The 14,241-nt window shown below is 45.0% G+C and overlaps 1 protein-coding gene across 3 annotated transcripts in view; it reads left to right on the top strand.

The window, feature by feature from the left end:
* Nucleotides 1–375: 375 nt before the first annotated feature.
* Nucleotides 376–14,241, top strand: part of SLC4A3 (solute carrier family 4 member 3) — a 61,684-nt gene continuing 47,818 nt past the window's right edge. For 2 of the 3 annotated variants that reach the window (XM_066611557.1, XM_066611555.1), the window contains exons 1-3: nt 376–792; nt 7,040–7,192; nt 10,285–10,441. In XM_066611557.1, coding sequence (XP_066467654.1) covers nt 7,139–7,192; nt 10,285–10,441 — 211 coding nt within the window. In that variant the 5' untranslated portion in view covers nt 376–792; nt 7,040–7,138. Of the gene's footprint in view, nt 793–4,997; nt 5,096–7,039; nt 7,193–10,284; nt 10,442–14,241 lie in introns of all 3 variants that reach the window. The other variant, XM_066611556.1, reaches the window with a different exon arrangement.

The following is a 14,241-nucleotide window of genomic DNA, read 5'->3' as shown; positions in this document are numbered from 1 at the left end:
CCAAAGAGATCTGCCCTCCTGCTGCATACAGCAAGACCAAAGTGACTCTTCATTTGACCTGGCTTCAGTGCCAGAGAAGAAGCTGCTTTAAATGGGAACAGATACATGTGAATGAAACCACGTCCTTGAAAGGACATTTGTGCTTTCTTTGTGCCACACGTTAATGTGATCTTTTCCCTCTTTGTTTATGAGTTGCCTCTCTGCCAAGGTACCTAAAGTGGCTTCCTGCAATAAAACCACCCCATCAGTTGCACAAGGAATACAACACACGACAGCGGTACGTGGAGCTGGGCAGCTGTGTGCAGGCATCAGGTTAAGCCCTGAGGCACAGCGAGGGTTAGCAACAGTGGAGAATGCCAGTCAAGCTGTACCCAGGGAGACTACTCGGGTGGATCCCTCCTCCCCCCACAAGTCTCCAGAATAGCCGCTTGCTCAGCTGCTGCCTGCTCTGGCAAAAGGCAGGGAGTGACTCACAGCCTCCGCGTTCGCCACACAGAATTTTAAATCAGGGAGCCAGCCCAGCCAATGTGCAGCTCGTCTCCAAGAGGAGCCAGTGGTAGCGGATGGCTGCCTGCAGGAGGAGCAGGAAGCTGCAGCGCTGAAGAGGAGGAGGAGGAGGTGTCTGACACAGCCGCCCTACCTGAGCCACTGAGCAGGGAAATGGACACATGTTGAGTGGTCTCCAGCAGCAGGAGGGAGGGCAAGCATCCAGGTACAGCAGCAGCAGCAGCGTGCATCATCCTGTGGACCCCTGGCTGGAGGCAAGCAGCTCTCCTTCTCAGCAGCTGCGAGGTATGGTAGAGCCTCTTCCTTCCCATCCCTGCTCCCACCTCCATCCCATTCTGGTCCAGCATCTTCATGTCCCTGACGTTGCTGGGGACAAGGCAGAAACACTCCCCAGGGAACCACAGAGCTGTGACTCTCACAGCAGGACCCATTTCCATAGGCTTCCTCTCTCCTCTCTCTTGTGTAGCACATGAGTTTGGAGCTTTCAGTCAATACAGTATCAAATTCTTTGGGCAAGAAAGGGCACCCCAGGCATATATCAAGGTGGTAGAGGAGACTGCAGGGTATCAATGTGCTTTAGGAGTCATTCAGACAGCAAGGGAGAACACAATCCCCATTTCTGACTAGGCACTGTCTGTGTTAACAAGTATATATGTATTTTTGTGTGTGTGTGTGAATGTGAGGTGTATGCATTCCCCACCTCCTAACAATACAGTCAGTGCTTCAATATACTTCGTGTGCCCATAGTTGTGCCCAGTCCTGATGGTGACATCTGTAGGTTCTTGAGCACATCAGATACCAGTACAACCCCCTGTGCAAATTCCAGTGCAAGTAATTCTTAGCACACTTTGTGTCTAAGCTAAGACTCAGTCCTGGAACCTATTTCAGTGGCAGGGCTCAGTTTGGAACACATGTGCCTCTGAGCATGTTTAGAGTGCTCTTCCCTCACTGCTGAGTAAACCTCACACAACTGGGATCAGTGGCCAATTCTACCAGATCTGAAGGTGTGGCTGTCAGGTGGGTATGAGCTCCAGTACTTGCTCATAGAAATTAGTCACTGGTGCTATCTCTGTCAATATGCATCTGTTTCAGCACCCCAGCATAGAAGCCCCATTTTTTGTTTGTGGTATTGGTCTTTTGAACAAGTTCATGCCTCCAGTCCTTATTGCACATTATTAATTAATTCTTATTGCACATTAATTCTTAGAACTTTGTGTCTCTGATTTCCCTTTGCACTCCTGGGTCCCTTCCTCCTCATGCGGGCATCTGAATTTGGGGCATGTACTGTATATATGGGATTTTGACTCTTTTCTCCTGTTCTATTGCACAGGACATGGTATTCAGTCCCTCTCTCCTAGTCTCCCTTTGGCGCCAACAGCCTATCATTTGGGAGTGACGTGTGTCTCTAATCAAATCTGCCCTCCTCTGTTCCTTGTTTATCGCAATCTGCCCAACAAGCCTCAGTTGTGAAACATATCCTTTATCCAGCAGTGAATAACTTCAAAATAAAGACAATAAAGGGCCCCAAAGCATCCACAGTCTGAATGTAAAACAGGGGACAGACAGGCAAATTGACAAGGAAGCACAAATGAACAGTAAAATGATACTGGTTGGTATGAGAGAAAGAGGCACTATTTGCATGGCTATAAATGTCCAGAGAACAGTTTTACTCATTAGGCCAGTAGACCATCTGACCCATGAACAAGCAGCCTTTAGAGGAAGCAGTGTCTACACCACATGTCTGTAATCAAATCCTGTTCTTGTCAGTCACTCCCAACAAGGCTTGCCAACTTCTTAACAGCGGCATGACAAGCAGATATTCAGCAGGTGGAGCTTTGGCTAGCATGTAAGTAGAGTAATGGAAAGGCTTATCATGCCTGATTTCTGCTTGTCAAGCAACAGCTAAAGACATAGAAGCCATGCCAGAAAAAAAGTTGGCAGTGCTGCTTTCAATTTCCCATTATGATAAGATAAAGTTTGCCCAAAGAAAATCATTGTCATGTGGTTGACAAACATAGCCTCCATTACATCTGAATTTCACAGTTCTTGTCCTTCCCCCATTCAGTCAGCTGCTCCTTCACTCTGGATTATAATACTTTTATTATAATTCTGGATTATAGTAATAATAATTCTGAAATAATTATTTAGATAATATATTTAATTTAATAATTAATTATAATTAATTATTAATATTAATTAATAATTAATAATTAATATTATATAATTATAATATACTAATATTAATAGACTGCAATCCTAAACACATTTCCTAAGAGGATACTTGGTGCTTACTTCTGAATAAGTGTGTACCTGTATAGGATTGTGCTGTAAGAGCCCAATCCTGTCCAACTTTCCAGCGCTGTAATTCAGCTGTAATACAGCTCTGAATTAATAATTATTAATAATTAATAATATATTAAATTTAATAATTATTAATAATTATTAAAAATAATAATTATTATTATTATTATTCAGAATTAATCAGAATAATATAATAATAATAATAATTCTGGATTATAATTCTGTAGGCAATTCTGCAATTGCCTACAATGAAAAATCTCTTTCTTGAGTTGCAGAACTTGAGCACCACCAGTTTTAGGATTCCCTCCTTTCTGCATGGTACTCAAGTCAGTATAAGAGTTTTCCAGACAGTCTCCCATTCAGGCACAACCCAGTCCCAGCCCAGCTTAGCTTGAACTGGACTACTCTTTTGTATGCTTTCAGACCATAACCTAGAACTGTTTGCCATCAGGTTTAGGGAATATAGCAATTAGAATAAGAATGTTGACTACCTGAGTTTACAGCAATTTTAAACTATGTATTTATTTACATTTTTATTCTAGCCTTCCTCCAGGAAACTGAGGGTGCACACTCTTAATTCCCCACCCCTTAATCCTCCCACCAACCCTGTGAGGTAGGTTAGGCTGAAAGAAAATGAGAGGCTGAAAGTCATCCAGCATGCTTCATGGCAGAGCATGGCCTGTGAACCCAACACTCAAGCACAACATCCATATTTTTATTCAGGAATAGTGCTGCACTGCCCCCTTTTCTATCCTCTCCTTGGGGCATGGTTGGCCTTATACATATTGAAAAAGGATGTCATCTGGTCCCTATTGTTCTTCCTGTGAATGATGCTTAATTTCTAAAAAGATGGATGCTCTGCCTTGAGACTGCATGGAAGCTGCACTAGACTTCTGGGATGACTCAGAAGACCTGCCTTCCCCTGCCCCCCCCCCCCATGTATATGGCATTGTAGACAGATGCGTCAGCACAAATGTTTAGCATCAGAATCTGGGAGAAGCATGAGGGTTGATCTGAAAGGAGATTTTCAGTATACAATGTGCATATTCAGGGGCATTCTGAACCCTGACACTAAAAACAGTTTTCAGAACATAACTTCCTGGTCAATCCAGATTCAAATTAAGTCCTGTCCATAAATGATGATGCTTTATATGTAGAAGATCTGATGTTCAATCCAACTGGTTGAACGAATTAGGATCTCAGGGAGCAGAACTTCAAAAGGTTTCTCTGCTAGAGATTCTGGAGAGTTGCTACCAACGGAAGTCAATAGTTCTGAATTTGGTGGACCAAATGTGTTAACTCAGTATGAGGCAATTTCATATGTTTCTGATAAGCCTTCTGTAGCCTGTTGCCCAAGTTTTCCTGACAACTGAATTTCTCAAGGGCAGATTAAAATCTCCAGAGTCGGACAAACCTGTTGGAGTGTAACATCCCTGTCTCAAGATTTGCTGTTTCAGCACAAAGAATGGACCATATCAGCAGTCCATTGTCAGAAAATATGATGGTATGCAAGCTCTATATTCAAACATTCTTATTATGTACTCATGTACTCAGATACATGAGTATCTGAAAGGAGGTTAAGGCTGCAATCCTAAACACATTTCCTAAGAGGATACTTGGTGCTTACTTCTGAATAAGTGTGTACCTGTATAGGATTGTGCTGTAAGAGCCCAATCCTGTCCAACTTTCCAGCACTGTAATTCAGCTGTAATACAGCTCTGAATTAAGGGAACAAACATTCCCTTATCTGACAGAGGCCTCTGTGAGTGTCCCCTAACCTGAGACACAGTGCACTTCCCATTGGTATGGCTGTCTCAGCACTGGAATGTTGGCTAGGATTGGGCCCTAAGAATGGTACTTGGGTAAGTGCTAAGGTGGACAGGTTTCAAGGTTTGACCTGAAGTTTCAGGGTTTTAGCCTCCTTAAGTGGAACACTAGGGAAAACAGAAAAATCTCAAGATGAAGGGACAGAATCTAAGAATCAGGCTATTTTCTCAATTTCTGAGATACTTTTCTAGTTCCTTTGTGCCCTTCACCTCACCACATTGTTCAAACTTCACTCAGAAATACCAAAAACTTCCCTTGACTTGCCAGGTGCCATCTTCTTCTATCACCAGGTGTCACTAGGGTCTGTTGCTACTCTACTAAGCTCTGCCCCCCTGATCTGCCAGTTTTCCTTTGCATTTCAGGGGCCTCAGGGGATTTGACAATGCTGGTCACTGCACAGAATAATCTACATGGGTAGAAGACCACTGCAGAATCTACAATTAAACAATGCCAATAGTTTGTAAGTTACTTGATCTGGAGCAACCTCTCTAAAATTTATGAATGCACTCTTGAGACTTTTCAGGAATAAAGAGCAGCTAAAAGCATCCTCAAATCCACTGAGTTGGAAGCTCTCTAGGGATCCTAGGCAAATTCCAAATAGAGATAAGGTGTGTATTTTTATTGCGATTAGGTGTTACGGCTGCCTTATAGGAAAACAGTAAATCAACAATTTCAGAAGTGGGAGGAGAACTTCTAATTAGCCAATAGATGTTGCTGCTTGAAGATGTGACCTTAACAGATCACCTCTGAGATGTTGAAGACGAAGCAGCTAGCTCAGGCAAAGTGCTGCAATGATCTTTCCTGTCTCACAAACCCATCTTCCTCTTAACTTTAACTGAGCTCAGCCCATGATCTTTTCTTCTGAAGGGCCATATAAATATGCTTTTGAACATCTGCAGTACAGGGATGTCTTGGAACTCTAAGCTCTTTTCTGATTTGTGTCAGCAATTGGAGAATCTAAAGCTGCATGTATATCATTAGAACATTATTATTCATTTTGTGCGCTAATTCTCAATGTGTTTAATGTGCCCTTTTGCTACCCACAATCCCATTGCCATGAGGGACTTTGGTATCACCTCCAGTACTGTGGCTGCCTCTCCCGGCTGCTGTTCATTTGCATGCTCTAATCTACTGTCACAGATGCATACTGAAAACCGACCAGCCCCTAACCCTGAAAGTGAGTTTCAAACAAAACAAAACTAGATAGGTGGAGAACAAAACTCAGGAGGCTGATTTAAATCCAGCAAAGAAGCAAAGCTATCTTCAGCCTACTTTCTCCAACTATTTGGAAGCATAAGAACATAAGAACAGCCCCACTGGATCAGGCCATAGGCCCATCTAGTCCAGCTTCCTGTATCTCACAGCGGCCCACCAAATGCCCCAGGGAGCACACCAGATAACAAGAGACCTCATCCTGGTGCCCTCCCCTACATCTGGCATTCTGACTTAACCCATTCCTAAAATCAGGAGGTTGCGCATACTCATCATGGCTTGTACCCCATAATGGATTTTTCCTCCAGAAACTCGTCCAATCCCCTTTTAAAGGTGTCTAGGCTAGACGCCAGCACCACATCCTGTGGCAAGGAGTTCCACAGACCGACCACGCGCTGAGTAAAGAAATATTTTCTTTTGTCTGTCCTAACCCGCCCAACACTCAATTTTAGTGGATGTCCCCTGGTTCTGGTATTATGTGAGAGTGTAAAGAGCATCTCCCTGTCCACTCTGTCCATCCCCTGCATAATTTTGTATGTCTCAAAGCAAAGACAGTATATCCCAAGAGGGCTATTAGAAGGCAAGTTGTCACTCAGTGAGACCCAGGTGCTACTTAGGGATTACTCAAAAGAGGGATTGCTCAGCCATACTTCCTTGATTAGCTGAAAATGACTGCCTTTCCACTCTTGTGTTCCTTTGTGTTCCTTTTGCTGTTTGTTATGTGGAAACACCTGTTGTGTCCTCACTTTGCCTTGCTCCTAATGGTCTCAGTCTGTCCAGTCACCCCCCTCCCACTCACCCACACAGGCTTTTTCTTACTCAGTAGGCCCTCCATTTCCCCCCCCCCCCCAATTTCTTAATGAGATTGGTGACTAGGGATGGCACATGACTCTCCAGAGGAGGATATTATCAGACTACACTGTTGTTATTGTGATGCCACACACCATTCCTTTTACCTCTGACACTTAGCTGCAGGCAATCTGAGCCAAGCAAATTGTTGAGCAGTCTACAGCAATATCCAGGTCACTTTTCTGAGTGCTTATAATTAATTTAGAGCTCAGTGTCCTGCATAAGGATGTCGCATGATTCTGAGCAGTAGTTATAACTTTCCATTAGCTTTTATTTGTTCCAATTATAGCCACATAGCACTTCCTTAGTCCACATGCCAATGTGTTCAATTCTTTCTCCACAGGTTATGCCACGCTTCAGACCTACTGGGTGCCTGCTAATGAAAGAGAAGGGTTGATATTTGCCCAAATATTGCATGACGTCCCATAGATCATAAAGCAAGATGGCAGCTGGAAATACTGTTCCTTTGGGAGACATCTTCACTACAGTGCAGCAGGTGATTTTTAAAAGTTGATTTAAATGACACGATGACTGGAAATGATGTACAAATTGCCAAAGTCACAAACATTGATGACTGGGAGTCCTACTCATCCCTCTGACTTCACAGTTTGTATTGAACAATCTGTATTGAACTAGCTCACTGATCTCAAGAGAGAGAAAAATCCCACATTCTCTATCAGTGTTCATTTTTTGAGGCTCAGTATTCCAAAGAGCCTGGTAGGTCAAAAATGATTCCTATTTCATTTCATATCCAGAATGAAATGAGTTTTAAAGACTTCCTTTTTTCCATTTCAAAACCTTAGACTGTGATTTCCTAATGTGCCAGAGAACAGAAAGCTACTGTATCTTCAATTTACTATTACTGCATAATGTAGGACATTTCATATATAGATTTGTATTTAACATCAACCTGTCACATTAACTCCAAACCTTACCTCACTGGCAGTCCTGGGCTTTTTCCTGCCTGGGCTGCCACTCTGTTTGCCATCCCCTGGCCCCTGACCTGGATATAATTGCAGTATCATCATCACATCACCCCAATCACTTCCAGAATTGTGCTGGGAGTTCAAGCCTCTCCTGGTATGATTCTGCGCCACTCTGGGGCACGTCTTTCATCTCCTTGGAGGATGTGGAAGATGTGACCCAGGTCCCAGGGCAGCGCGGAATCACACCTGGAATGGCTGCCACTTTGGACACAATGCCACTCTGAGCCACGTCTTTTGTCTCCTCCAAGGAGACAAAAGACGTGGCCCAGAATCGTGCCCGGAGTGGATGCAAGTTGTGGCTACTCCAGCTGTGATTCAGCCCTGTTCTGGGCTGCCCCCTCCCCTCCTTCTTTATAGGAGTAGAAGAGGCAGCCTAGAGCAGCAGCATGCTGGGTGTTGCAACTTGCAGCCATTCCAGGTGTGATTCTGTGCTGCCACCTCCTTCATCAAGAGGAGGGGGATAAGCAGGCGGCAGGGATGTGAGGCTGGTGGGGCTGCTGCCGCAAGCACAGCAACCAGGGCATTTGCCCCCGTTGCTCCCCCTAGGTATGCCACTGCCTGACCTGCTGCAAATGTGACCTTAGTTCAGTATAAACTATAGTTTACTTCAGGTCCGTGAAAACCTGCTACTTTAGGAATCCTGAATTTAAACATCTGTAGTTTCATTCATCCTCACCATAAGTCATTCACCATGACTTAAGGGTGAAAAGACACTAGGTATACATTTTATCACCTAATAAGCAATCCACTGCATAACTTGAAAAACTGATTTGTGAGATGTTGTGATCTTGTAGGATATATCTGTAATGGCTGATAAAGGCTGCATTATGCTTCAAAAGAAGTCCTCTGAATAAAGCCAACCAAGCTTTATTTATGACTTTCAGAGCCTCTGTGTCTGCCAGCAAATTTGATCTTCTATAAGGAGGAAATACAGCACTGTGTCAGCAACCCTACACCTTAGACTGTAAGCAAATGAGCCTTTTCCTGATCGGCTCCTTGAAGATCTATCAGAAGCAATCCTTGCAGAGCAATCCTTAATGTCTAAGATGATAATCGCAAGGGCTCAATTCTGCCCACAAAAAAATACCATCTGACCTTGCAAACCCACTCCCATAATCTCCTATATGTAGGGTAGTATCTCAAGAATGTGTGAAATGCAGTCTTCATATGCTCACCCGTACTCTTTACATGTGACAGTGTTTAGTTCTTATACTGAAAACAAATTCCAGGGCTCAGCTCTGCCTCCAATTAGACACAGGGCCCAATCCTATCCAACTATCAGGTGCCAATGCAGTCCTGAGTAGGAGAACAAATGTTCTCTTATCTAGAGGAGGCCTCTGTGACTGCCTCCCCCACAAGATGCTGCACACACCGCATTGGCACCCACTCCATTGGCACAGCTGCATCGGTGCTGGAAAGTTGGAAAGGACTGGACCCTCAGTTACAGAGGCCCTGCCCTTCTTGGACAATGGCAGTGATGCATGAAACGCATCTACCTGGCAGCAGCAAAGATCCTCATTTTATTTAAGGATGGGCATTGGGGGACTGTTCAACTGAGGCTCATTTTCTTCTCATTCAAGTTCAGCAAAGATCTGTCACTGCTGGGCCTACTGTGTTACCATGGTAACTGAGAAGTCCGCAACAGCTTGGCACCAGCTTCTTAGGCTAAATTGACAGGAAATTTTTTACCAGTGGCTGCAGTTGAGTCTTTGAAAGAGACAAAACTGACAGAGCACACAGCTGCAGGATTGATCCTCAATACTGGTAGTTAGAAAAGGCATAGGGAGACGGAAACCGAACCCTGAAGGGAGTTCTAGGGTAAAGAGGCTCTGATGGGCATGCCACAGTAGATGACCCTGGGGTAGAGCATGCACTGGAAAGCACTGGATATAGAGACTTTGGATGTAATAAAGCAGAATGGGGACAAGGGCTTGGAGCCCCAGATCAGAGAGACAGAGGCTAGGATTACACAGCTGTGCAGGCAACAAACAGGATGCACTGTACACATGTGATGAACAGCAGCCCACATCACCTGTAGGCTCTAAGACTATGTGAGGGCCTATGCAGCATCTCATGTTCTACCTGCCTTCACCCAATCCACCCCATTTCTTTTGTCCTTCCCAGCCTCCCCTCCTCCCACATCGTCACAGGACCTTCACCTTTCCAGAAGTGGGGGGAGGGGACAGGAAAGAATTTGACAGTTTAAATATCAGATTGTGAGACACTAGAGGAAGTAGGATGGTGAAGGAGCATCTTGAATTGATAGATGTGGGCCCAGTTTGCTCATCCCAAATGTGAGGATGAAGGGGCAACAGGTCAGTAAAGGCAAATTATGGAATCAAATAGTAAAATAGGGATAGGGATATTTGAGTGGGCAACCCAGTCATGTTTTCAGGTTCCATTGTTTTGATGGCTCTACGCAGACTGGGCTGTGCCTATGGCTGCTGTTATGGCCTCATTCTTGTGACGTGAGTGGTGCCACTATTGGGGAGGAGCAGAGGAAATGGGGAAATCAGTCAGTCTTTCTGTGCCATTCTTAAGGGCTGTGTTTAGGCACTCTGTGCTTATCTGTTCTGCTGATTGTCTGCTGGTTGGTGTGCAGGATGGTGAGGATGTTGAGATAGCCTTTCCTGGCACGGAGGATGAGGAGGATTTGGACAAGACCTTGGCTGTTGAACGGTTTGGAGACCTGATCAGGAAGACTGTGCTAATAGACCAGGAGAATCAAGGCCGCAGCTACAGTGAGAGTGACTTTGAATGTACGTATGCATTGTAAGCTGTCCTTGGCTTACAATCAGAGCACAGACCAAGTACAGCCTTCAGGTAGGAGCCACCTTTAATGAGTGGAAAGGCTTTCCTGAATTGCCTGTTACATCTTCTACAGAGCAAATCAATCCAGAGTGTGTATAAATCACTCCTGACTTTTTCATCCGTAATATTCTCATTGCCGAGTTTACAATGAGATCTACTGGAGTATAGTCAACCCTAGAGCTAAAACAAATGGAAATTATAATATTTTGAATTCAGTGTACAAATATCAGTGCTGAATTGAAAAAAATGTATAAAACCTCCATGCTGGTCAGGTGACCACTCAAATATTGTCAGTTGGGCCATCTATTATTTGACTGTGCTAAAAATTGACCAATATTTTATTGGTGAATTGATCTAAGCTCAACCCTAGCCAAATTGCAGATTGAAGTTTGAACTTCAAACACCGATATTCAAGTTTTATATTACTGTTTTGAGTATTTGGGAGTAATGAAGAAAGTGTATGTATGTCCATACGATAATTTAATGGGCGTATTTCAAATTTTGGCCCTAAAACTTTAGAAACTTAAAAATTCAAGTTTCAAACATTTGACATTTTAAATATTGGCATCATCTGAATTTAGGCAACTTATCAGATAGGACAATTGTTATGCAAAGTATAATTTCAGGTCTTATCTATTGTCTTGGTAGTGGCTGAGTCAAAAAGCAGCTAATATTTGACACTCTTTCTTTAACTTGACTGTGAAACTATTTTCCTATGAAGCCTGATTTAAGGCTGCCTCATGATAGTGAAATCAACCACAGAGACACAGGTGGCCCTGTTATGTTAAAATAATTTCAGTGCACATGTGGTTATAGCTGACTGAGTTTCAAATACCAGTCTTGGTAATTTTTAACTCATATCACTAGAGAAATTGGGTCAGTGAAAGATAATGGAGCTTCTTCTTGTTTGGGATGAAGCAAATATTCCTTCCTCACGTGGCCCTTCAATTGGCCCTTCAACTGTTTTCCAGAACAGGGGTGTCCAAAGTTTTTGACAGGAGGGCCACATCGTCTCTCTGACACTATGTGGGAGCAGGGGGAAAAACGAATTAATTTACATTTAAAATTTGAATAAATTTACATAAATGAATATATTAAAGATGAACTTATATGAATGAATGAAGGTCTTGCAATAGCTCAAGGCCTATAAAAGGCCTTGCACAAAGCAAGGCCTGCCTTTCCTTTGCTGCCGCTAATGCATCACAGATGTCAAACAGCAAGCAGTGGAAGGAGCCCACATCCCACAGCTCACGCAAAAGGTCAAACAGTCGCCCGCACGCTGAGAGCAGCTGTGTCGGGCCAGTGCGGGCTCCAACAAATCTCTGGAGGGCCAGAGGCTCATTGGAGACTGGGGGCTCCCTGAGGGCCGCATTGAGAGGCCTCGAGGGCCGCATGTGGCCCCAGGGCCGGGGTTTGGGCACCCCTGCTCCAGAACATAAGAAGAGCCCTGCTGGATCAGGCCAAAAACCCATCTAGTCCAGCTTCCTGTATCTCACAGTGGCCCACAAGATGCCTCAGGGAGTGCACAAGACCACAAGAGACCTGCATCCTGGTGCCCTCCCTTGCATCTGGCATTCTGGTCATTCCCAGTGGACCTCAGAAGCCAGGCTACCCCTTCCTTTTGCTCTCTTCACATGGGTGGGTGATCTGTTAGGGCAGGAGGTGCATGTTGGGAAGTAGCAACAAGATTAAGTGCTACTCCTGCCACTGTGAAGATGGGGGGGTCAGTATGTTACATTTGTACATGCGGGGGGGGGGGGTGTCAGTTCAAACCTGCTTGGTCCTTTGTGCCAGGAAGGCTTGAACCAGACCTATTAATCTCATACTGAGAAGGAAGTGTGATGCAGCAGCTCTTTTCCTTGTAGAGAGTAAGGTGAGGACATACATAACTTTCTTAGAGCACAATCTTAATTGGTGCTGGAACAGGCAGGCTGAGTGGCCTGTGCTGTATCTAACTGAAGGAAGGGCCAGCTGTAGGGCACCCAGGTAAGGGGGTATTTTACCCCTTACCCAGAGCAATAACCCATCCACCCTTATGGGGCTACTAGGATATGTGCCTGCAATTTTGCTGATGCAAATCTGTGTAAGGCTTCAGGGCCCGGGAGTAGGGGTTAGGATTTGGCTTGCGCTGCTGCGGCTGATCCCAACCTCCTCCCCGGCCAATCTGCCTCCCGATCTGCTCTTCCCCACTGTAAAATGTCTTCTTCCCACCTCCATTCCACCCTCCTTCCATCCCCTGCTTTGGCCTGTGTTGGCTGGCACAAACTTACCAGTGCAGGGTTCGAATCTGTCCTCTGGGAGCTGGCATGGCCCTGTTGACTCCCCGACTTGCCGTGATTGTGCTTTACAGCACATTCATGACACTCAAAGTCTGGCATAGGGGGCCTGCACCTGCTTAAATAAGCCTCTGGATTGCTCTGCCTGAGCAGTAAAGCTAACTTGAAAGCACTCTCACTGCTATCAATCCAAATGTACCTTTCCTGTTCAAGGCTGACCTCTGAACAAAAAGGTTCTGCAAGTTTGAAGTGCACAGCTGTGCACCATGTTGATTGGCTAGCCCTCACTGAGAAACTCTACCCAATCTCCAAGCAGCTTTGTACTTTTGAAAAGTTTCCTTTTAAAACTTAATAAGGCAACATACAAACAACATTCATATATCACTTTCAGTGTGCTCAGCATCAAGGTGGACATCTCTCCTGAAGCATGGGAGAGGGGCAAGACTGACTCCTGAGTCATTATGTTTGACATTTGTGTTCATTTCAGTTGCAAAGCTGAAAGGGACAGAGGCTAAAGAAATTGCTATGAGCTCTGTGTTTAGATATTACATCTGTTTTTATGCCAAGATTTGCGTGGTAAATAAATTAACATGTAATCAACCACCACTTGGGATACATGTCACTCAGGGCACTAGGGATGTGGGGTCCATTTTCACAACCAGCTCCAGTGTGGTAGCCACCACTACAACAAGCAGAGGCTGTTGGCTGATGATGCATATGGAACTCAAGATGCATTGAGTGTTAGCACATCCCAGCAAAGAACTGGAAAACTCTGGTGACAGTGGCATGTTAAAACTCCTCATTGTGGTACTAGTATCTCACAATCAATACAAGCCATGACTACTACACCAAGAACTGCTTATGGATGTAGGTTCTTCTCAGAATCTGAGATACAGGTCTGAGGGTGTAATCCTAAATTTGCACTGGAAACAGCACAGATCAGCAGGCCTGCACTGCATCCAGCGCAAGTTTGGGGCTGTCTGAGGCTCGGCCTGAGACAAGGGGAAACTTTTCCCCTTACCCCAGGGCGAGCCGCAGCAGTTCCAATGGCTCTATTCGAATCTGCATCACCTGATGAGGTGGCACATATCCGAGCTGCCCAGGTCTGCCCCAAGCTGCCCGGGAATGATGCTAAGTTCCAGCATAACTGCCAGATTCTGGCCCTGCCTCCTGCTCCCTGCCCACCTGCCCATGGTCTCACTCAACCTCATGCCCTCCCCCACCCCAAAATGCCTCTCTCCTGCCTGCCCACCCTCCTCATGCCCTCCCAGACCTCAGCGCTAGCCAAGCTCAGCCAATGCAACTCACCTTTCCCCAGGGCCTGTGTCAGCACAGGAAGGTCGGCACACCTCCGTGTGCTGGCCTATCTCCCCTTATATGGGTGTGAAAGTGCTTTATGGCTGTCGAGAAGAGAGTAGCTCCTTATCTGGTTGTCCAGCGGAATGCAGCTGCAAGGACACAGCCCACAACAT

This window comes from Tiliqua scincoides, chromosome 1 (assembly GCF_035046505.1).
Source record: "Tiliqua scincoides isolate rTilSci1 chromosome 1, rTilSci1.hap2, whole genome shotgun sequence".
Classification (NCBI taxonomy): Eukaryota; Metazoa; Chordata; class Lepidosauria; order Squamata; family Scincidae; genus Tiliqua; species Tiliqua scincoides.
The sequence above is the reverse complement of the archived record's forward strand: the minus strand, read 5'-3'. Positions and strand labels throughout refer to the sequence as shown.